At 39.3% G+C, this 25609-nt stretch overlaps 2 protein-coding genes across 4 annotated transcripts; one reads left to right on the top strand and one right to left on the bottom strand.

Annotated features, from left to right (window-relative positions):
- The first annotated feature begins 965 nt into the window (after positions 1–965).
- On the top strand, positions 966–4486 carry LOC146517430 (protein CutA homolog). Of its 2 annotated transcripts, none has more exons than XM_085163206.1 (7): positions 966–1075; positions 1507–1627; positions 1728–1876; positions 2428–2487; positions 2658–2703; positions 3995–4044; positions 4210–4486. In XM_085163206.1, exons 2-7 carry the CDS (start codon positions 1565–1567, stop codon positions 4307–4309), a joined length of 468 nt encoding a protein of 155 aa, XP_085019332.1. In that variant the 5' UTR covers positions 966–1075; positions 1507–1564; the 3' UTR covers positions 4310–4486. The 2 variants fall into 2 exon arrangements, with proteins under 2 accessions (XP_085019332.1, XP_085019333.1); XM_085163207.1 differs by having other exon boundaries at positions 998–1075; positions 1562–1627.
- Positions 1727–23810, bottom strand: sst3b (somatostatin receptor 3b). Of its 2 annotated transcripts, XM_085163204.1 has the most exons (3): positions 21909–23810; positions 11616–12454; positions 1727–7486 (listed from the first exon to the last, which is right to left on the bottom strand). In XM_085163204.1, the coding sequence occupies exons 2-3, from the start codon at positions 12387–12389 to the stop codon at positions 6815–6817; spliced, it is 1446 nt and encodes a 481-aa protein (XP_085019330.1). In that variant the 5' UTR covers positions 12390–12454; positions 21909–23810; the 3' UTR covers positions 1727–6814. The 2 variants fall into 2 exon arrangements, with proteins under 2 accessions (XP_085019330.1, XP_085019331.1); XM_085163205.1 differs by lacking the exon at positions 21909–23810 and having other exon boundaries at positions 11616–15595.
- Positions 23811–25609: the final 1799 nt, after the last annotated feature.

The following is a 25609-nucleotide window of genomic DNA, read 5'->3' on the forward strand; positions in this document are numbered from 1 at the left end:
TTTAAATGAAACAATCAATTGCAGATTGCAGATGTTCAGCGTTAATTCAAGGGTCTAACAAAAGTATTGCTTTAAGAGTTTAGGAATTACATCTACTTTTTGAAACCAGATTTTCAGAGGTTCAGAAGCAACTGGCCAAACTAACATAATTTTAAATGTGATTTTTTTATATACTTAAATAAAAATCAATCAATCAATCAAACATCACCACATGCTGTGTTTGTGATGCTCTGCCAGGCCTTCACATATTTGAGGGTCTCTCTGCTTCTCTTCTGTCTTCAGTGACTGTAACTCTGTTGGGTTGAGACCAAGTGACTGACTTTGTCACTGAAGAATACTCAATTTCTTTGCCTTAAAAAACTCTTCTATTGCTTTTGCAGTATTCTTTGGGTCATTATCCATTTGAACTGTGAAGCAGCATCTACATGAATCTGAGCAGAGTATAGCCCTGTACACTTCACAATTCATAAAGCTACTTCTATGAGCAGTCAAATTAGCAATAAACAATATTATTTCATGGATGAAAACCTGAACAGCCATCATCTGACGGTTAAACTGCTTGCCATGCAACAGTCATGTGGATATAATACATACATATACAAGGTCAGGTACAACTATTAAATACAATATATTTAATATATATAGGGAATATTATAAGCTACAAGATTTGTTTTAGTAGTTGTTAAATGTGTTTTCTGTCAGACATAGGGGCTGTTGTGGCTCAGGTGGCTTAGCACGTGGCCTACCTATCAGAAGGTTTCTTCCAGTGCATTCACTGGGGTAAATGCTTGTGTGTGAGTGTTAGATAAAACCAATCTGTGTGTAAATGATGAAATTAAATTTATAAGATAGTAGAAATTATAGAAAAGTAACTAATTATAAATTATTATTTATTTATTTTCCCGAAATTCAGAAAAAATAAATAAATGCAGAGATGTAAATTTGAATTCCAATTCCGTGTAGTCCGCTGTCACGCAACATACATGTCAGGGGCTTTTATTTTGAAAGGTAGGGACAGGAAGGTTTACAGGAGGTTTCCTGTAGGGGTTGGGCAGTGTCAGACTGCGGTTAGAAGGTAAGTTGCAAGGAATTTACATTATAGCAACACTTTGCAATCGAGCTGAACAACTTATCAGAGAGTTTTAGTGAGTCTGCCGTGCCGTGTTGCTCTTTCACACACTCACGAGCTTCTGCCGATGGCCAACAGCTAACTGTAGTTACTAGCAGTGCAATGCTAAACACAACTCACCTGCAAGTTCAAACCCTAAGCCCCACAAGCGTGCAGTGTCACTGTGTAATATTTTAAACAAATATATACTTTGGGAGAACCGGCTGCAGCATTTCTACAGCCCGTTCTCTTAAACTATGTCACGTATGGTCTGCTTTGTTGAGTGGAGCGTGTTGAATGCAAAAGTGTGGAAGTTAACAGAGACTTTCATGGTGTTTGCGTGTTTGCATGGTGTGACAAGCTGCTTCAAGTACTAACCCTTATGCAACTTTGTTTAGACACATTACAACAAAGGGGGAAAAAGCCTAAGCTTTGTGTGTCTCACCTGCTCAGGCAATGCGCATTGGTTTGCCCACAGCAGAGACACTACAGGGTGGATCCTTAAAAGCTTTACTTTTGGTGAGTGTGCGATTTCCTCTAACACTTGGCTCATCAAGTTAGGTAAAATTTTAAAAAAAAAGCATGCTTTGCTCTAACATTTATTCATTTCTCTCGTCAGACAGTGCTCCTGAGCGTGTTTATGTTCCAGCTGCTGAGGACTGTCGGACTGAGGGCCTTCTCCATGGCATCTGAGACGTACACATCAGGCACACACTCTGCTGCCTTTGTCACCTGTCCTAATGACACAGTTGCTAGAGATTTAGCCAGGTGATTCAAATGGCACAATAACAGTTCTGTTTATAATATATGCACACTACACACTTTGTTAGGTACACCTTACAAGTACTCGGTTGGACCTGTTTTTTGGCAATAATTCAATTCAATTCATTCATGCAAATTTCCTGGCCCACCACTTTCCAAAGGTGTTCTACTGGATCGATAGCTTGTGAATGTGGAGGCCACTTGTGTACATTGAACTCACCGTTACCTGTTGAGTAAAACCAGCTTGAGATGATTTGAGGTTTGTGATGTAGTTTGTTGCCATCAGAAGGTGTCATGCAGGGTCTGAAATGGTCAGCTACAATATTCAGGCAGGCTGTGATGTTTAAACCATTTCTTTTTTAAGCTAAGTGCTCCAGAGTATATCCCCCACACTATTAGACCACCACAACTAGTCTGAACCATTGATACAAGGCAGGATGGATCCTTGCACAAATGTGCATGTTCAAGTAAAAAGTCTCTGTCTTCATTAGCTGGATACAAGGACCATGAGATGTTTTTCATCTGTGCTCATTTCATTCTTTTATTCTTTCTCACAGGGGTATTGTGGAAAAGAAGCTAGCAGCTTGTGTCAACATTGTCCCAGCGATCAAATCTATGTATGTTTCACATTAGCTATTCTTTAGTATCATGTTGCACTGAGCTTTCTTTGCCAGTGTTGTTTTTTGTAAATTATAGACTATATTTATACTGTTCTAACTAGCAGAGGTCTTCCTGCCTTTGAAGCTGGTACTTAATAACCAAAAATAATTGTGTGCTGTTCCTTCAGATATGAATGGCAGGGGAAGATTGAGGAGGACAATGAGGTGCTTCTGGTGAGTGCTGTCTGGGTACTGTTATATACTGCCTAGATGCAGCTAAAATCTATTTGTATGTCTTGGGGGCAAAATGTAATACAAGACTGTTATTATTTCAGATCCTATTATGGATATAGTTTAATTTATTAGTGAAATAATTTAAAAGAAAAAAATCCTCATTTACAGAAGTATTTAGACCCTTTGATGTGATGCTCCAAGTTGTTGTCCGATTTCTAAAGTCTTGAGTGCTCCCCACAGCAAGCAGCTTCAGTAATTGTGAGATGGAAGACGTTAAGAACCACAGAGACTTTTCCAAGAGTGAAATCAGTCACAAAATCATGTTGGTACTTGGTTACAGGGGCAATCAAGACTCTGTCCCTCCAACTGAGTTTCAGAAGACCTCAGGAGAGAATTGTGAAACCTTTTGAAAGTTGGCTCAACTGAGCTCCAACAGTTAGTTTTTTTTTTGGTAGAGTAGTTCAATGGAAAACAACATAAGTAAATGCTATTATCTAAACTTCAACCAAATTATTTGTAAGAGCAAAACCAAAAAAGGCAAACTCTAATATTTTTTGCATTTAAGTCCAAATTCTGTTACCGGTGAACCCAAAGCACTGATTATTGGCTGCGTACCATCCCTGCGATGTAGCATGGTGGTGGTAGCATCATGCTCCGGGAATACTTCGCAGCAAACAGGGATGGGAGATGTATCACAATCAGGTCGAGAATGAAACCTACTAAATAAACAGAGGTCCTTGAAGTAAACCTGCTGCAGAATGGGACGTGAAGGAGGGGCAATGGTTCAAAAAAGTAATCCAAGACACTTCTAGAGTAACTTGAGGACAGAAAATTGAACCTGGAAATAAGATTATTCTATAGAAGAGCTATAGTTTTTAAGCTTAGGTTGTGACTAAATGACTGTCAATATGAGCTGTTAGTAGATAGACTCTGTCCTACTTTCTGTAGTCACTGTTACAGGGAACAGCGCTGATAACCATTCTCAGCTGTGGGCAACATTTCAGTATTTAATATAAATATTTTTTAAAGCAAGTAAGTCCTGAATGCACCTGTGAAGACAGCAGTGGATGGCAGTACTGCTTTGCAACATGTTTTAAAATGTGCAGAGGCAGGTTTCAGGATAGATCCCATTATTTGTCTCCTTACTCTGACATATTAGGTCATGGTCTCTTAGAACATGGCAAACTATATTTTAAACTGTTCAGCATGAGCTTTTTCCTTCATGAATTTGATTAAATGGAAAGGTAGTATGTCTGAAGTCCTGTTTGACACAGTGTCTTTCCAAATCTAGATGATCAAAACAAGAAGTTCCAAGGTTCCCGCTCTTGCTGAATATGTCCGGTAAGTTTGTTTTAATATTCAACACATAAAAATCCTTCCTCCAAACAGATCGCACTAGAACATCGCGTTCATCATTTGCTCCATTATGTCATGATTCATGCAGTCACAGTTTTAAGTACTGGCTTTTCTCTGTTTACTTGACTCATAATGGATTGTCCTCCGCAGCTCTAACCATCCCTATGAGGTGGCTGAGGTCATCAGCCTGCCTATTGACCAGGGTAACCCGCCTTACCTTAAGTGGATTGGAGACATTGTTCCTGAGTAAAGGTGGACAGTTAGATTAGTGGACGAATTTTGGGATAATTGATGGATGTAAAAAAATTATGTAATACAAAAGTTCATTCTTTTCAAACACACCCCCATTATAAAAAAAACCCTGTCCAGATTTGTAATTATTATTACAAACTGCATTAAATGTTGGGATTAAAAACATGTTCTGAAATATTTGCAGTGCTTCTTTCTCCTAACAATGAGCTGAGGCTTGTAAATAACTGCCTTCCCTCTAGTATGTGGACCTCTAGAGGGCAGCAATGTTTTGTCCTTTTTCAAAGTTAAACTGGTGCAGAATTTAACTTTATCTCGGTGAACCTGGAAATGTTTAATGTGAACAGACATCTGTTGTCTTTAATTAATTTTGCATTGTGAAATAAAGCCAACGGTTTTTCATCGGTTTTAAGCATTTTTTTGGTGAGCACGTTATGACGGCGTGACACATACATGCTACATACATATGTTAGGCACATACCATATACATGTCCATATGTTGTGAAGTAGGTTACATGACTTTTTTTTTTTTCATACAATACCTTTTCTTTCTTTTTTTAAACATTTTGTTGGTTAAAGTAAACATTTATTTAGCCTACTGTCACTACTTGGCTTTAATACTTCACCATAGCATTAAAAACATCACTGATAATACAAAGTTTTGATAGTGGAAAAAAGACTTAAACAGACGTAAAACACCAAGATCACAATAAATAACAAAACGTCCTAACTTTTCAATGTGACTCAGTTTCTTTACACTGACTAACACTGTAATGCTGAAAACTATGCTGCTCATTATGCTAAAGTTAAAGGAACATTAGCAGAATGTAATCAAAGTACAACATAAGGTTTTAAACTTGTGGGATATTGATCTGGTTAGTTAAGCAACAGAGGGGGTTGTTCATCAATTTCAGCTGCTTTGGTGTTAATAAAATTAACAACAGGTGCACTAGAGGGGTAACAATGAGGCAGGCACAAAAACAGGAATCTTGTCTTTGCGGACTGTTTTTCACTGGTTTTGCACCTGGAAAGTGTCAGTGTCACTACTGGTAGCATGAGGTGATACCTGGACCTAACAGAGATGCACAGGCCGTCCAGCTCCTTCATGATGGCACAGTGCAGGGGTGTCAAACTCAAATACACAGTGGGCCAAAATTCAAAACTGGAACAAAGTCGCAGGCTAACATTAATATTTATTGAAAAAAAAAATCTACTCCAGATATAAGAATGAATCTTTTCTTATGGACTCAAACAAGTTTTGCTGAAAAACTGAATATGGAACAAGCAAAGCTTAATACTAAACAATATATATATATTAGCTGTATAATACCAGTAGGCCAGCTCTAATAGTAATTTGGTATGGCTTCGCGGGCCAAATGCAATTGGGCTGCAGGCCAAATTTGGCCCGCGGGCCAGAGTTTGACACCTACGGCACAGTGGGTGTGGGGAGACATAACCATGGAGGGATGCACAGACCTCTACAGACTAGGCAACAGCACCCTGACTGCCATTGGGTATCAGGATGAAATCCTTGGACCCACTGTCAGCTCCTACGCTGCTGCAGTAGGTCCTGGGTTCCTCTTGCAGTGAGAGTATGCAGGCAGTTTCCTGACAGAATTAATACTCTTGACTGATCCTATGCTTGGCAGAGCCTTTGATTTCAGTCCTCTGTAGGCTGATAATTTCCATCAATTGATATGGTATTCTTTATCTCTAACACCTTACACAGTCCTTATCAGCTGAGATCTGATGTGCTTTCAAAGTGTTCCTTTATTTTTGAGCACTCTAAATATATAGTTTTACAAAATTAACAAAAATTGCACTTTGACTTATTAAACTCATTAAACATTCAAAATTGAATAAAAATCACAATTAATGTAGAGATTTTTAAAAACAGTAACTATTTAGGTCACTTGCAAGTATATTTATTATTGCACTTGTTCTTAAGCTGCGACCTAAAGCATGGTTTTAGTTAACCTTAAAAAAGAAGAAAAGTAATTGGTTGATCTCCACGCATGTGCACTAATTCAGGTGAAAATGATGTTGCACACAAGCCTGACTGAGACGTGTGTTTTCTGAAAACAGTGCTAATTATCTTTGTGGGCTGCTCTCAAAAGCCAACACAATAAAAGTAAACACAGCTGACATTTTTTCATTCCACAGTGGGTCATTAGTCATGTGGTTTCCCACTGGGGCATGATTCATTTAGTGCATTAGCCATTTCAGCACAAGAAGTTTCAGAAGTAACAGTCTGGTTCAAAATAACAGCGATACTTACAAACAGTGGTCATTCAGGCATCTTTGTGTGTTTGTTGTGTCCTTCAGGTTTCATTGTGCCTGCCGCTATAGTTTCTCATGGTTAGATTGAGTTGTTACCCTTTTAATTTGTGGCAAAACACTTGCATTAATGATGCCAGACTGTTACCATAAACTGGTATTAAAACCAACTTCAAAGACGCTGTAATACAGCAGGTACCCAAATCCACTGAAAATGGGCAAATTTCTGTTACAGGTAGCTGATATCAAGCACAGAGTTTTGGTCCAGGAATTCTTCAGGTGACCTACTTCTCTTACTGGCCAAAGAGGACACTCCCTCAGCAGGATCTAAGCTTGCACCCTGGTCACATGTACCCCTCTGTGCGACCTGTGTCCTTGAGTCCTCTTTTACTCCGTTCTGGTTCCCATTCTGTGATGTCTTACAGATTTCTCTCATCTGTATAGCACCTTCTATTCCACCTATTTCCTCCTCTTCTTCATTTCTACTACTTTCTTTCCCATGCACGTGAGTGATTCCCTCACTTATTTGCTGTCGGAGAACAATGCCGCCCCACTCCTCCGTGGGCCTCTGGGCCTCGATGCCGGTTCTGTCGTTGCTGTTCACCCTGCGTGACGTGCGGCACAGCGCCTTCCTGAAGCCCCTCTTGAAGTTGTCAGACAGAAATCCGTAGAGTATGGGGTTGGCGCAGCTGTTGGCATATGAAAGGACAACAACAAAGAAGTAGAGGCCCCTGAAGTCTCCAGGCAGGACCACAAGGAGGTTGAGAATGTTGAGAACATAGAACGGCAGCCAGCAGAAGATGAACACCGCCACAACAACAACTACCATCTGGGTGATTTTACGCTCTGACTTCTTGCGTCTGGAGGATGTGGCCTGTGCCCGTTTTCCAACACTTCTTACCTTTAAAGGAGAGGAAAGCAAATACCCTCAATTTAAAAACAGTTTAATGAGAAAGTCTGTCCAAAATGTATGCAGGCTCATATGAAACTGATAACACAAATTTTTGCAGACACAGATGGTTTTTTTACAGAAAGAAAGAGACTAGTGTACCAGATGAATCCTGTTTTCTGGCCTGTCCGGGGTCTACCCTGCCCTTTGCCTAATGACAGCTGGGATAGGCTTCAGCCTCCTTAATGACCCAGTAGTTAAAAAGATGGATGGACAGATGGAGGAATGGATGGATGAATAGATGGATGGATTTCCTGAAATAGAAAAGTCACTGAAATAACGTAAACTGTCAAATGGTACACAACTATGACAAACAGACAACACTATCTGAGATCCTGCTGGTGGTTAGAGAGGATTAATGGTAAATGGCCTGTATTTATATAGCGCTTTACTAGTCCCTAAGGACCCCAAAGCGCTTTACACATTCAGTCATCCACCCATTCACACACTGGTGATGGCAAGCTATGTTGTAGCCACAGCTGCCCTGGGGCGCACTGACAGAGGCGAGGCTGCCAGACACTGGCGCCACCGGGCCCTCTGACCATCACCAGTAGGCAACGGTGAAGTGTCTTGCCCAAGGACACAACGACCGAGACTGTCCAAGCCGGGGCTCGAACCGGCAACCTTCCAATTACAAGGCGAACTCCCAACTCTTGAGCCACGATTGCCCCGTATGCATGAGTCTGTTTGTTGTTTAAACATATTTATAGAGTTAAGAGTTCAGATTGCTGGAAGAACAACATTCACGCTGTCTGATTGCTGTTTTTCTCCCAAAATGTAGAAACACCTGCTAACCATGGCACACTCTGCTTTCCATTAGGTCTGTGCAAATACTACTTAAGTACACTCATCCTCCTGTGCCATTAGTGATATTAACAGAGTGTAGTCCATTTACGTTGGACTTCAGCATCTACACATTTGTTGGCAGATTTTCTGAGTAATGTAAGTTTAGGAGGACGTCACTGTGGAGAGGATTGGAGTTTTTTTTTTTTAAACAAAAATAACCGAGACAGAGTTTTAGTGTGGAAGGAGCCATTATGTTCCCAAAGTTCATTTATGTTTCCCACAGATGCAGTAACATGATTCACAATGAGTCAACATGAGCAATGTTAATCATCATGACTGCAAAAAGATTAGCAACTGTGAAAGTGGAAGATGAAAAGTTATAACCTTGTTTACATATAAACAAGTTACAGTAACAGTGTATACACACACTCATGCAGATACCGATCAGGCAGAACATTATGACCACAGGCCACAGGTCCCCCTTTTGATACCAAAACAGCCCTGACCGACTAAAGCATGGACTCCACTGGACCCCTGAAGGTGTGCTGTATCTGCAACAAGATTCTAGCAACAGATCCTTTAAGTTGTGGAAGTTGCAAGGTGGTGCCTTGGAGCTTCTCAACCTTAAACGTGTTGTTGTACTCCTCAAACCAGTCCTGAAACATGTTTGCTTTGCTGAAAGAGGGCACAGCTTTAGAGGCTACGTATTTCTGTTGCTCCATGGTTCAGTTTTGATGCTCATGTGCCCATTTTTGGTGCTTTCATGAATGGACAGAGGTCAACACGGGCACCCTGACTGGTCTGCAGCTATGCAGCCCCATGCGCTGCACATGACCCTGCTGCTGGTTCACCACTGCTCCTTCCTTGGACCACTTTTGATAGATACTACTGCAAGCCGGGATGGAGATGATCCAGCCATCACAATATTAATATTATTAATATTGCAGACTCACTCAAATCCCTGTGCTCGCCCATTTTTCTACTTCTACCTCATAAACTTTGACTACAAAATGTTCAGTTGCTCCCTAATATATCCCACCCACTAACAGGTACCACGATAAAGAAATAATCAGTGTTATTCACTTCACCTATCAGTGATCATAATATTATGCCTCATTGGTGTATACTGTTAAAATTAGATACTCATGTTAAACATGGCCCAAATTTTGAAACCTTGTGGCCAATGCATGTGCAAGTAATCGCTGTGCACATTGAGGTTTAGGACAGTGTTTACTGCTTGTTTATCTGTGTAATATGTAAGAGTGGGGACATCGTTAATATGGTCATCTCATGCTCTGGCTGTGAGCACAGCCACCGCCTGCTCTTTCAACCTGTTTATAATGAACAGAAGAAAGCTGGCTTAAAGTGAGGGTGGCTGTTATAACCCTAGCAGCCTCCCACAGGTTCAGCTGCCACCCATTTCTCCTGAGGAGCCAGTGTATAGCTGGATACAAGCTTGTGAAGAGCTCCTCGGTGTACGCCAGTGTCAGTACTGTGGTGACCTTAGGTGTGTGTTTCCCAGCCTGCAGAGGCTTGTGTAGTGATGTGCTTTGACGTATTTGACGATGAGTTTAGCGCTGTGTTTGAGCTTGTAGTGAGCAGCCAGTGCCCTATGTGAGAGTGAAGTTTTTCTTTGATTAACCGTTTCTTGTCTTTTCAGCAGATTCTAGTCTGTTGACATCCTTTGTTGGAGTAATATAACAGTATAGTTGACTCGTTATCTGTCCCCTGAGCTTAGCATTGTTAATCCCCTCATCCCCTAGCCCAGGGGTCTGCAACCTTTTACACCCAAAGAGCCATTTGGACCTGGTTTCCATGCAAAAGAAAACACTGGGAGCCGCAAATACTTTTTGACATCTAAACTGAAGATAACACTGTATATATTGTTTTTTTTTTACCTTTATGCTTTGTGTGAACAACTAATGTATGCTGCTTATTAGGGATGCACCGGTATCGGGGCCGATACTGTAAAATGTGTGTGTACTCATACTCGTAAAAGTTGACCGATACCATGAACCGATACTTTCGTTTCATTTCATTAGTCAGAGGGTGGCTGGTCATTTCTGTTGTAGTTTTTTAGATTGGTCACTAGGGGGACATCCCACACTAAACAGGCACAGGGTTAGGCGAGTGAGACTGGCAGCTCCAGATAAAAAAGAGAAACTGGAGGCTGCTGTAGCTAGGCTAAGCAAAATGTCAGCAGTGTGGACCGGAACAGCCAACTTTAACTCAGGTTTTGGAAAAGCGATGAAAAATGTCAAGAGAAAATCCACGGGCAGTTTAAATAACAGAGGCTCTGACTCATTTTATCCCTCTGGATGACCGGCCAATGCCAGTCGTGGAAAGCATAGGATTGAACCGTCTTCTCAGCATACTCGAGCCGCGATATGAAATTGGACACTCTGCAATAATTTAAAAGTTTATTTTATTCTCAAACCTAATTTGTATTTATTTTATTCCAAACAGAAGTGTTTATTTATTATTCTGAAAGCTCGAGACAGTGCCCAATAGTTCAGTGATATTTTGTTAAATTACAATGTGGAGACTCCGCAATAATTTAACAGAAGTGCTTATTTTTCACTTGAAATTTTTTTTGTGGTCATTTTTATTACGATTTTATTATTTATCGGCAGAGAATAAAATAAAACCTGTCTTCCAATTCATTGCATTTGTGGTAGAAGTATCGGTTTTTGTACTCAGTATCGGCAAGTACTCAGATCCAAGTATCGGTATCGTATCGGTTTGAAAAAATTGGTATCGTTGCATCCCTACTGCTTATGAAATCCATGAAGTGCTACAGAGAAAATTAGATTTTATTTATGTAATCAACACATTTTGAACTCTTAAAGAAATATAACAAAAGGAAAGACACCCAGCCAGTGCCCTATGTGAGAGTGAAGTTTTTCTTTGATTAACCGTTTCTTGTCTTTTCAGCAGATTCTAGTCTGTTGACATCCTTTGTTGGAGTAATATAACAGTATAGTTGACTCGTTATCTGTCCCCTGAGCTTAGCATTGTTAATCCCCTCATCCCCTAGCCTTTTCCTGAGGGTGTAAGAGTGCAGCTGAAATCGGTTTACTTGTGGATTCTAGTTCGATTTAAGTTGGCCATGACACTAATGCTGCGGTGTTTTAATCAACAATAAAAGGCTCCTACTTCACTATTGCTCATCTGAGTCAGATTATGTAATATTTTTAGAAAAGAGTACATAGGCTACGCTTTTTCAAAAATGTCTCCAACATCCTCCTTTATCTTAAAAATTCAAATTATTTCAGTGTTACTCTAAAAGTCATACCTTGATGACGATCAGCAGGTAGCACAAGCAGATGACCAGCAGGGGGCAGAAGAATCCAACAGTGCACGTGTAGACAATAAACGATGTCTTCCACACTTCTGCTGGTTCAGGCCACACGATGCTGCAGTTCCCATCATCCTTCAGCACGTCCGCGAACACCACTACTGGCAGCACCACCACAAAGGACCCCGCCCAAACGGTGCCACTGATAGCCTTAGCCACGTGGGGGCGCCGCCACCAAGAAGAGCGGATGGGATGCACCACAGCCAGGTATCGGTCCACTGACATCACAGTTAGACAAAAGATGCTGGTAAACTGGTTGATGGCATCCACTGTCATAACCACTCGGCACATCAGAGAGCCGAAAGGCCACGAGAGCAAAGCGTTCTGTACCGCCAAGAAGGGTAGGCCCAGCATGAAAAGCTCATCTGCAATGGCTAGATTGAGGATGTAGATGTTTGTGACTGACTCGTGTTTTGTGTAGTTGACAACAACATGGATGACCAGAGTGTTTCCCACCAAGCCAACGACACAAACAATGCCATAAATGAGTGGGATGAAGATTCCAGCCAAGCCAGGGAGGGATCCTGGTTTACTTTTGGTGCAATTTTGACAGGAGCTGTTAAGAAGATCTTGGTCATCTTGGTTGAAGCTGTGAAGCGGTTCGGAGGGAGTAGAAAGGAGCAGGAAATGAGAGTAGGAGGGGGCAGAGGTGTTGCTCCAGGTAGCTGTAGGGACTTCCTGAGGCAGCAAAGCAAACTGGATGAGCTCCATCGAGGCGTTAACGACTATCAGGCAACAGTTGTTGGTAAGCTCACATCCGTAGAAGATCAGCAGCCCTACAGAAAGCAAAGTTAATTAATTTAGCACACTTCATGTGGACATAAAATATAAAGCAATTAATGCATTAAAGTTGTATTCTAACATTTTGGAGATGTCCAGTTAATCAACTCTTCCAACAAATCAGCCGTGTTGGTTGTTTGTACACTGAAATGTGTCTGTAAAGCTATAAAGTTTCTTCTGGGACCTTTTCTGAGTTCTGTTTTCAGTTTCTGTTCGAGCAGATCTGTTGTTGGAGAAAATGCTTCATCCTTTGTAGCATCCTTTACATCAAGGGTCCCCAATCCCAGTCCACGAGGGCCGGTGTCCCTGCAGGTTTTAGATGTGTCCTTGATCCATCACAGCTGATTTAAATGGATAAATTACCTTCTTAACATGTCTTGAAGTTCTCAGAGGCCTGGTAATGAACTAATTATGTGATTCAGGTGTGTTGACCCTGATTTATGTAAAACCCTTAGGAGTAAGAAAGGTGCTAGGTGTTATTTATCTTAGATTAGCACCTGGATTATTGTTAATCCAGGTCCATGAAACTTCAACTAAACTGCATTATAATTGCGTTTTTAGAGATTCTAGAGTTTTAGAGGAAACATCTAGGCTGACCGTGTAAAGGTAACAGATTTCCCATCAAGTCTTAGATTGTTCTTTGCTAGTATGGACTTTAAATTATTATTGGATAGACAGCAACTTGGGAAGTCTTGTTACCTTGAGGTTGCCTGGAGACAGCCAGCACTCAAGTGCTGTATTGTTCTTGGTTTCAAGTGGGCAGGAGACTTTTGCTGCATGTTTAGTGTTTATGTCTTCTCTGTAAAAACTCACAAGTGACATTTTCTTTTGCATCTAGACAACAATACTATATAACTAGCTAATGTGAGCTTTAGGGGTATTTATATGTTTTAACAGGCTTCTGTCAAAAATAGACATGCAAGCACTATTAAATTTTTCATCTTACTATTGGCAAGAGAATGAGTGAGCCAGTTTAATAAAATATAAAACTGTGTCTCTAAAAGATATGTAGTAAAGAAAATTAAAACATAGACAAAAAATGGCATACACAGCAGTAAGAGAGAATGAACAGGCAACGACATGTATTGACAAAGACACACTTTTCTATGCACACATAACGTTGACTGCTGCTGATGTTGGACAACACCTAAAAGTTTCAAAAGTTTGGCCACATCTGCCCAGTGGCTTGATGAATACTAAGCTATTAATAAACATAACAACCTTCCTTCCGTCACAACAAAACAAGCGAGCACCAGAACACAGACATAAGGTATTTAGTTTTATTAGTACGAGACTTGTTTATGAAGCCATCCCAGCTTCTTAATCACCACTGTTCCACACACAGGCACACCCTCATCCCTCACAGCGATGGTTAATAATTGGTGCTCTGGTAGGAACAAAATGCACTGACCTATGAGGGGAAAAAATAGCAGAGGCATATCTTCTGCGACCTCAACTGAGTAAAGTACATTAATGCAGATGTGAAGATGAGCGGAAGAGCGGGGAAGGTAAGGTGAATTATATACACTACTAAAGAATCCCCCAGAGACAGTTACTTTAGATTAAAATAAGTACAAAGCACACAGGAAATGTACACACTTTGAAGCATGACTGAATTCTCTTTCAGTGTTTGGAGGTTTTTTTTGCTTTGCTTTAATTACATTTCATTCATTACAACCTAAAGGGCACCAATACCACCAGTGGAGAATAAGACCACAGTGTTCACTGGTTAAACACGTGATCAAATCATGGTGAATGTCAATCCTTATGTACAGTTTTTAGACCAAACCTAAGAGCCATCCATAGGCCATGACCTCAATTACTAAATGTAAATGCCAGAGGATGGTATATGCTGTGGATCTCAACTGCTTAATACTGCTACTGCTTTTATGAAGCAACTGGGTAAAGACAAGAAGTCGATAAATATAGAAATATTAACTTGCTAGGAGTACCTAATATCGAATTACACTTATACTTGGGGTTATTAGGCTTTTAAAACCTCATGTTTAAATCAGAAATTATTCAAATGAAAGAAGGCTAAGATTGATTTTTTTATAATGTGTGCGCTTTGTGTAAGGAGTCTTTAGTGAAGAGATCCTATTGTGACATCATCATATAAGGGAGTAGTGATATATTGAGCTGTACTGGAAAAATCCCCTGGAGGGAGTCTAGACGGTGGTGATAGCAGCGCAGGGGTGAAGGATGATGCTGGAGATCTGGATGGATGTGATGTGGAGCATGACAAATGGTGAGATTAATGGATGGACCTGAGGACAGAGGTCCTGATTAAAAGTGGAGATGAATGGGGTGGAGGAGTTTTCCATCAATCTGACAAGGAAATGACCACAGAGAGCAGCAGAGGCTTAGACATTTTTTAAATGACCACAGTGCAAAAAATTGGATAAGAGACAGAAACTATGATAAACACAGAGAGGAACATCATCAGTCAGTCGAATTTATAAACTAGGTGCTGTGTGAGAGGGAACATGAATGAGTGGTATAAACGTGAGACAGTCTTCTTGACTAACCTTTGACAGGCTTTGTATCACAAACAGTGCCGTGATTGTGAATATTGAGTTGTACAACGTTCAGGTGTCACACTGTACAAAGACACGGAGCTAAAATGGTTCAACAGATTAAATCGAGGCACCAATTAATTCTCTGGCCTCAGTCATTGATTTTTTTTCCCAGTCAGCGAACTTGAGTGACGTGTAAAGAATTTCAATAAGTCCTTTTCAATAAAGCGTATCAGGAGTACACACAACAAAAAAGAATGTTGTAATGCAGTAAAAGTGGTTTAGCAAAATATTAAAAATCAGCTAAGGCACAAGAGCCAGTGTTCACTGTTAAATCCTGTCTCCATAAATAAAAAAAAAATAAAAAAATATCATTCTGGTTTTTATGGTTCCAAAATTTATTTAAAAAAAAAAAACAGTTTTGGATAGATAATGAACAAATAGTAGGAACTTTTCTGTGGTTACACATTGTGACTATTTGGAGTGCATTCTCTTTGTAATCCAACCTTGTGGCTAGTATGTGCATCATTTATTAAGCTTAAAAAATCCACAGTTACCTTTAAGTTCTGTCCTTGTCTCTCTATGCTCCCTTTTCCTCCTTCTCTTTCCTCTCATTCGGCAGCCTGTTGCCATGTGGTTGCTCACAGTGAATTGCTGGGTTTTTCTCTATGATATTGTAGGATCTTTATCTTGTGATAGAAAGCGCCTTGAGGCAACTGTGGCTGTGAATTGGCACTATAATAATAAAATGGAATTGAACATATAAAAACTATAATAATGCAATTCACATCCATGGTTAGTGAAGACAAATGATTTTCTAACATATCACAGGCTTCACATCACCATCATAACGAGAATATCTGTTAATTAATATATAAAAGGGGAAATAACAAGTTTAATGGTTCCATAACACAAACTGGAATGGTTGCAGGTATCTTTTGTTTTTTTTACTCACACCATACATTAGATAGACACTGAATGTCCCACTGAGATGTGAACAGTCAGCAAGGCTAACCTAATCACACACACACTCCCCTACACTCTCCTCATTTTGCCTTTGCTATTGCCTCCCACCCTAATCTCTGATAAACACAATAAGAGCAGACTGACAATTTTTCTTCCTGAAGTGCATCACTTCTCTTGTCTGCCATTGCACGAGCAGCTCTCTGAAAACCCTCCCAGGAGGTGTTGCTATGGTAACATAAGGTCAAGACAAGGCTTAAAGGTCCCTGCATGGAGCAAATTGACGAGATAAGTGAGAGTCTGAATGACTGCTGATTGAAGAGTCCTTGTATTTACATTCAAATACAAAGAGTATTGTGTGTGAGAAGCCAGGTGTGTGACAAATGCATTTGTGCATGTGTGTACACAAAACCTGCCCTCTGTGCATCTGCAGAGTGAAGATAATATAGTCTTAGAGATCTCAGGGTAAATTTATGTTAACTGGTTATTTAAAGTCTGATGCTAGCTGAAGTGATGATTACAATTCTAAATGTTCACTTGTTTGCTATACATATCTATATTTATGTGCCATTTGTGGCATAGAATGAATATGTATAGTTTTCAAAGCAAATCTTAAAATAATAGGTTCAACACAAAATATGATTGAGCTGCTGGTTTGGCAAATTTTGCATAGTCTGCTCTCTCCTAATACAGACATACGGAGAAACAGAAGCTAGAAAGTTTGTTAAAAAAAGGAAGGTACTTACTTTTTTATTATTTCACATCTCAAGGATTACTCCATCATTCTGGCAAACAAGGTTATACAGTCATATGGCTTACTAATTCAGTGTTCTGGTTCACTTTCCCCACTTTTTACCTCATTTTGTGGCTGCAGCAGGGAAAAGCAAATGCCAAGCATACAAATTTGAATATCAAACACATTTGGAAAAGACTCAAGATTGGATTGAGGGAGTGAAACGGTAATCTTCTGTGGTTTCGTAACCTTATCATTCTGTGCAAGCAGGAAAAAACTTAAATGACGTTGAAGCTGTGCTGAAAAAAATAAATGTAGAAAAAAATCTCATGTGTAACTGAAATATGTATTTTGCCTGATCATTAAACTTTAATGGTAACTTGCTGGTTGTCATTTACAGTAATTTAACTATTAATAATAAGTGAATGCCATATGCCACATATGAGACTGAATAAAAAAATATAATATATATTAATTTTACAAAGTGACACAATGAAAAATAATAAAAAATAAATAAATTTAAAACTTTAATTTTAAAAATCAGTTTTTTTATTTTTTAAAATTAATAAATTAAATGTAAATATATTTAAAAAACTGAAAAAAGTCTAGAAAAAAAACTGTTTAAGTGAGACAGCACAGGGTTTACAAATGAACTGGTGAAATTGTACCTATTTGCTGAGGCACTACAATGAAAGGGCCTGGGTCGGGTGACTGTAGCTCCGGAGGTAGAGCAGGTCACCTACTGATCGGAAGGTTGGTGGTTCGATCCCTGGCTCATGTATCATTGGGCAAGATACTAACCCCAGGTTGCTCTCGATGCATCTATCGAAGTGTGAATGTCGATAGAAAGCACTCAGTTTAGAGAGAGTGCTTGTGAGATTGGGTGATTGTGGCATGTTGTATAGAGCGCTTTGAGTACTCCGGGACAGTAGAAAAGCGCTATATAAGAATCAGTCCTTTTGTACAGTATAATTTGAGGCAACAGCAGCAGTTCATAACCTACCGAAATTATGCAACGCTTTCAAACTGTCGGTGGTCTAAGCAGCAGTCCTTTCTATCCACTTTTTCACTACACACGTTAACGATATTACAGTTCAATGTGTTTTTTCTTAATCTCATCAGTCCTATGTTTTCCTGTGCTGGCTTGAACACCTTTAGGCTTTCACGTCAGAGACTTTCTCACTGCTCTAATCCAACTCTGACTAAACTCAATGCTGCAAACTCAGTTTGTGATTACCAACAAATGCATGTCACTTTGTTCCTCATGAATCAGTAGAAAATAAAATCCACTTTCACTGAAGCCTCAGTGTATTTCAGCATAGGCTTTACAGTTAGCCTTTGATTTAGCTGAAGCCAAGATGTCATCTTGAGATTTTCAGAGCCTTTTCCAGAGGAAAGACTATTATACTGAGTTATGCACCACCTCAGCAGTTATTGTCCCTCGATGGAATTCACTGAAGGTGTGTGTACTCATAACTGGATGCCACGGCTGACACTGCAGGACAACACACTTCTCTACTCCCATATCGATCATTCCAGCTGTTCATCCACAACATCACTGAATCCCAAATTCAGTTATTTCCATAATGATGCTTGCTCATAACTGCAAAGCGACACTAGCAGTATTGTACTTAGGGATTAGCTGGTGAAGCGACAATTGCTTGGCACATAATAACCCTGGATACTATTGTTATGGTTTCTGCTAATGAAAATAGCTTGCACCTGCTGTGAGCTTCAGCTGTTGTGTCTTTCAAAGGAACAAGCTGAAAACTTTCAAAAATCCACATTCATGCTGACAGCAGTTTGGTGCACGATGCTTTAATAAACACTTTTAACATCAGTTTCCATGTTTTTTTTAAATGTTTTTGTTTTTTTCCCATCATGTTGTACAACCATCAATTTGGCTTTAACCTCTTATATTTCTGGTGTGATTAACCACTCATAAGACAATAGAGAGCATAAGAGACGGAAAAGAGATGTCCTTGAATATATTTCAATAGTTGAATTTTTGGAAAGCATTTATACTAACATTAATGGTGACTCTCTTTATAAGAGGCCTGGTGATGATTACATGGTTGATACTGGTGGTAAATACATGTTTCCTCCTCACTGAAAACTCTGTTGACGCCTGCGTAATACGTCGTAATTGTTCAATCCACAGCTTGGAACAAACAACCTCCTGATGCAATCTAGAGGCCACAAGGTACCCATTAACACAAACGTCTGTCTGGCAACTGTTTTGTTGGGGAAGTGAATGCCTGCTGATTGCCCAAAGGGCCGCTCATTATTGTTACATTCACTAAGTGCATTTTAGGGCATTTCTATTGTTTCTTTTAATGTCAGTCTGGTCTTTTCTTTTTTTTTGTCACCCTTATTCCTAGCACATAAAAAATAGGACAGGAAAAAGCAAAGACTGTTGGTTGTGTGGCCACCAGGCTGCAGAGGGTATCTCATAAAGGTACATGGGAAATGGGGAAGAGTAACCATCACTCACTGCACAAAATAGATTTCAAAGCCTTACTTATCATGCCATCATTAAGAAGGTGCCAAGGAATTGCAGCATAAACTGTATACATTTATGTGCATCTGTCCATTTATTTCATATGGTTTATAATGTTAGTTATAATTGTGGATACAACTGATCATTACACGACGGTGATGCTGCACAAAATCATCACTTGAATTCCTTGCTGCGACGCTTTGAGCTTGGACATGAACACACCTAAGTATATGTACACTCCGTGTAGACAAAACATTTAGAGACTGGAGCTTGAAACACACTCCTGCATCTGTGAATTTGCATTATATGCCAATAAAATACAACAATAATGCTAATGACACACACATTTTAAAAAAAGCTTCCCAAAGTCAGTACATTCTAGGTTGGCAGCAGTCTCCAGGGTTAGGGTAGCTAAAGCTGCTAGCAAATGCTAGGTAACGCCTCAGCTAGTTAAAAATCACTGAACATGTTTGTGCTCTTTTGGACCATTTTAACGAGTTTATCTGGCAAATTATATGTCTTCTGTCACAAAAAGGTCTGTGACTTAAATTGTAATACTGTATGAATATGCTTCAGTCTATGTATGCAAGTTGCTAATCAAGATAAACCACATTAGCTGCTAACTAGCTGCTATCACTACAGCTTCTCATCCAAATATGGCCATTGTTTACTTCCAAAGAAAAACAATGGTGACAGCCAAAATGCCAAACTTGAAGCTTCAAAGCAGTAGTCCACAAAAGAGTATGTGCTCTTGTTGTGATTTGGTCCAAATTTTATGTACAGTGTTTGACTTTAGGTAACATTTAAATAGTGATAATATTATCAGTGTGAAATATTGTACTTTTTGTTTACTAAATTTAGCCTATTCAATATCTACAGTTACTAAAAATAGCCCCATCTTTGAAAGATAGACCAGTAAACATTTGTAAGTTACTTTAGCCCAAAGTACAAAGATCCTAAGCTTGTATTTTCACAAAAACACATATATGCTTTCAGCAAGGCAAAGATTTGCACTATAAATATTCATTTGTGATATTTCTTTGGGGAAAATTGTGGGTTTATGATGTGTGTACACTGTTTATGACATGTAATACACAGTAATGTTCTTTTTTTTTTTTTTAAGCAATTTCACTCGAAGCAGGAGAGCATAGATTGAGCAGAGATACACCATCAGCTAATTGGCTATCCATTAGTCCTACTCCCTCAGGGAATCTACTTCCTCTGTTGCAGTTTAATTAACAGATTTGGACTGGATCCAGTCACCTCCACACCGCTGCCCGCCTCCACACTTTTTATTACAAAGCTCACAAGTGCTCACAGATTGCACAGAATCTGATCAATAATCTTACAAGCATGTCATGTGGATCAAAGATCTGCAAATGCAAACATGGTCACAGAACGGTTTTGGTTGTATTTCAGTTTTTCCGAACGACACATATGGATGGACTTATCTATGGATAGATAAACACGCAGGGAGGTGTTCGTGTGCACACATGAGTCATTTGGCCCTAAGGCAGTGACTGAAGTTAAAAAACAAAGGAGACTCTGCAGCACCCACAGTGTCACACTGCTTGTGGAGGGTAGATTTTTGGGAAGGTATACAGGAATTTGTGGGGGGTGCATTAATGCTTACATGCATTGCCACAGTTCTGCTAAAACCAATATCAGCAACACTTTTGTCCTCTTCCTACACAGCGTGCAGGACACATGCAGTTTATGAAAGAAAACGTACCACAGGTGAACAGACGAGAATGAAAAGCTTTAAAAGCTAAAGAGTGGTGACCAATTAAATTAAAAGCTCTGTTTCCTCGGATGGTGAAAGAAAGAGAAAACAAAGGGTCACGTAGAGGTTAATTATTTTTTACCTGTTTCACAGCAGTCCATTAATTCAAGCAGCAGGGCTTCAATAACAGTGTTCTAAACCTTATCAGTGATAGTGGAGCAGATTTCATATTCCTTCCTCTTCTTTCCTCTTTCTTTTATTTCCTCTCTACCCTGTTGTTATTTTCCCCTCATCTCTTCTTCTATCTCCTACACTGCATGTCACCCTTCTTCATCTCACTTGGTTTCTCCTCATCTCTTCTCTCGTGACTCCTATTCCTCTTAATTCTGCATTTTTTGTTTTCAGTTTGAGTTCAATTTCTATTCCAGTTCCCTTTTTGTATGTGTGACCCTTGAGAGCAAATCAAGGCCTCCACGTCCACCTGTATCATTTTTAAAAGCCACATACACAAAAATCCGAATTTTTACAGTAATTCCAGGAGTTCTGTATCAGCAGCAGACAGATGAGCAACGTGACTGATAATGTTTTTGGCTTGCTGCACCTCCAGAGACACGGCGCGAAATATATCTCACATTAATAAAGAGTATTAGAGATTAAAATAAATCCCACCAATACACAGCAACAACTAGGACAAAAGAGAACGACACGAGCAACACACAAAGCACAGACTGCTAAAGTGAACCTAAACACGACACCACCTTCAGCTGATGTATTTACATGTAAGCACGAGTTTATGGCTGTGTGCTGTCCGCTATCACAGGTGAATTCTGCAAATAAAAATGTATGCAGCTGCTTTTGTTTGGACGAGCCATCAAGTTTATGTTACTAAGTAAGACAAACTTAACGACGCTTCATTTTCACAGGCTTGTGTTAGCGGCAGTGTGGATTAAAAAGGCTGTCCTGCACACTCTAAACAGAGACTAAAGACATGACGAAGGGAAAAATAAATACTTACAACTATCCGCTCACTGTTTTTCACCGGTCTGCACTTCAGCTGAGAACAGACTCACTCGGAGCCGTGTAAAGCGGAGACTGTCTCAGAGCTCTGAGAGCTGAGGGGGTTTGTAAGAACAGCCTCCACCTACAATACCCACGCGCGCACACACGCGCCCGTGTTTCTTTTTTTTCTTTCCTTCTGTTTTTTGTTGGAATTTCGAGGACCCTGCAGACACGACGTATTAGCAACTCTCTTAACCAATACAAACCACAACCCTAGTTCTAGAAACAGTTTTAGATGTTTTAAATATACATTATATTATAATGGTTATGCTCGGCTTAATCACATCCTGTATTATCCTCTCTCGTAGCTGAGCAGCGAATGTTGTGGAAATCTAATCAATCAGGTTTTCTCTGTGACTTGTATTTGACTTTGCATTGGTTCAAATTACCAGCAGGTCCATGTGCTTTTTTACAAAGCACCTCCAATATTTACACATCACTGCCAAAATCACAGAATACGGTCAGAACACTGTGTGCGAAAGATAACTGATGTATGAACGTGTGGTATACCTGAAAGATTATTCTTTGCCATCATAACACAAAACAATACTTTAATCCAACTGAAATAAATAAAATCTGTTTATTTAGTCAAATTATTAGGAAGATATGCTCATAATAAATTGAATACATACCAATCAAGTACATTTCATTTGGCCAGATTCCATTAAACGTTTTTCCTGGACTTAAAAAAACAAAGACACAGAAAGTTGACATGTAATTAAATTAAAATCAGCATTCCGAGCATAAATATTTTCTGAGTGCATGAAGACAGAATGACAAAATATGGAGCCTTTCACTGAGTCAGGTCAGCTTCACACAGTCTTAAAATTTCCCATTACACTAATCAGTTGTTAATACCTTTGCAGGGAGTGCACAAATGAACAAACAGCTAAGCACCTGAATCTCTGGAGCCATTACTCATAGCAGCAGCTTTGGAAAACCATCACTTTATGCTTTTTAAACAAGTGCCATTAACATAGGTTCATTTTTTACTTTTTGTGCACTTAAATTTGAGTCCTCAAGACAAATTGGCGGTAAGACGTACTGTATAACAAAGTACAGGGATAGTGCTATCACAGTGTCACATATTTTGCACAAAGCAATTTTTAAAAGCTTTGTTTGTTTAGACATTTAATTCTGATTCAGAAATGCAAACAAAGTGTTCAAAAATAGAAATTCATACGAACATAGCAGACACTTTGCTTTGCTCTCTCATCATTCTGCCTCTGTGAATAGCTGTAAGTAAAAATGGAGGGGCCATTGATTAACAGTCCACGTTCAGACCAGACTTTTTAACTGAACGAGGCAGTCACTTTTACGACCGTCAGCCAGTGCATTTCACCTTCCTCCTTAGCAATAACTAAGGCAAAAATGCAGTTCAACCCAAGGCATAGTGAGAATGGGCTTCATGAACATGGCTGAAGCAAATGTCAAGTTCACAGTGTGAGATATATGCTGAGTGGTGCATAAGTAGTTTGGGTCTCCTTAGAGAGTACTCTGAAGGTGTGCCTGCATGTGTGTGTTCTTCTATTGTCTGTCATTCCAGCACACAGTTCCAACATTGTTACTTTTCAAGCACCTACACTTGTGTGGCAGACTCACACCCAAGCTCCTGCAGTGGGAACTCTAACCTTTAGTACATGTGTCCCCACTCAGCCCATTCATCCTGATCAGGAGCTGTTATGATCTAAATGGTGTTCTAGATCCAGTAAGCAAACAGGAAGAGCTGCAATGTGTGTGCTTTTTCATTAATGAATAAATAATACAAAGCTATAGTGCAGACTACAGCGCCATCCAGTTGGTGTTCACTCTCTCTGCAGTAGAGTATCACTTCCTGTTCACATAGTGGTGTTTTTGTGTAGCAGTTTAATTATAACCTTATAGATAACTTCTTATTTCATAGGGTTAGGGTTAATCTTCCTGCTTGAAAATGATGTGCCCAAAGTGAATTGACTATTTTGCTTTGGACGTCTGCTTTCAGCACCCGATGGCATGTCCAGGTGAATGAGCCGCGCTTTGCGTTTACATCTTTTTGCGGAATCTGTTTACACATTCAAAATAAAGAGAGAGAAGTTTGTTTGTTTCTTTTTTGTTTCTTTCAACTTTCATCAAAGTCAGAAGTATGCATACGCTACGATATACTGAATATACTCAATGTATCGCAAGTTTTTCCACAAAAATTGAAACACTGCCTGGACTGACAAACAAACCATCCTTAAAGATATTAGAACACACCAAGCTTCTGTGTTATTTGAGCCAGAGACTGCACTTGTGGATGAACAATAAAAACATTTTATATTTATTAAATCAGTAATGTAACAATGCAAAGTTATGAGAAGCTTAAACTTAGTTTCAGAATAATTAAATCTGAGACTTTGTTTTATTGTAAGGTTAATAAAGTTTTTGATTGTGTGACAAATAAAAATATGAACTTTAATTCTGAAAATATTTAACTATTATTAAATAACACCGGGTACAATATTGGTAATATGTGTGTTGTTCAGCAGAACAGTGACCAGTATGTTGGCTGATATACTTTATTTATATTTTAAAATAAAAGTTGGGCTGATTTTAACATATTAAAAGGAGTGTTTTTAATAATTATTTTTTAAATAAAAATACAGTGTTTATATTAAATGCTGTACTAGAAATAACTTCAAGGACGATAAAAGGTCATGTGATTTTGTTGCATTCAATTTGTATGCAGCAAAATGGAAAAAAAAGTTACCACAAGTTGTTTTTTAATTTGGTAAATAATTGATAAAGAGTTAAAAGTACTGGTCGTGTTTGACCTCATCATCAAGATGAGTTGGAAGTACCTCAAATTCTCTCAGGTGGCCTTTTGCTGGTTGGATTGCCACTACAGTCTGTAAACTGTAGAGGTAATTTTGTGAGCTCACTGGATGAGCAGTTTCTGAAATACTCAGACCAGCCCATCTGGCACCAGCAACCACGCAATCTCTTTCCCCCATTCTGATACTTGGTTTGATGAACATGTCTGTATGCTTAAATACTTTAATTTGCTGACGTCTGATTGGTTCACTAGATATTTGTGTTTACCGAGCAGGTGAACAGGTGTACCTGGCAAAGTGTGTGTAACCCTCAGTGTTACTGACATGTTCCACACTGATGCACAACAATACTCTGTGCCCCACACTGTTTTATTAAGTATGTCTAATCACTGTAGACATTACATGTACCTTCTTAAAGGAGAGGTCAAAGGTCAGTTACCTTTATAGGTTCCTGATATATGTTATGACATATACACAGCACAGTTGTAGGAATGATAGTTTCTAAGTTCTAAAGCTTTTTGTCAATTTTCAACCAATAAATCATAAAGTTGACCTTGAAGACCACAAGTTTTAATGGATTGTTAACCCCATGACCCCACTCTACAGCCCTACAACATTTTAACAGGATTTAAAACCTTTCCAGCTATCCTGGTTACAGAAAAAGATTAACAAGCAGTTAGGACTGACAGTTAACAAATGTGTTATAGGCTCACCTGGAAAATAGTGAACTTTACAAACTGATTTTTGTGCCAAAGGCTTGCACAGACCTAAGCTCACTTATAACCACTAGAGTTGGAAACAAGACCTCAACCAATCCTAAGGTTAATTAGCACAGATAGCCTTTAAAAAACATTTGCTAAAAGTT

Source organism: Neolamprologus multifasciatus, chromosome 6 (genome assembly GCF_963576455.1).
Source record: "Neolamprologus multifasciatus chromosome 6, fNeoMul1.2, whole genome shotgun sequence".
NCBI lineage: Eukaryota > Metazoa > Chordata > Actinopteri > Cichliformes > Cichlidae > Neolamprologus > Neolamprologus multifasciatus.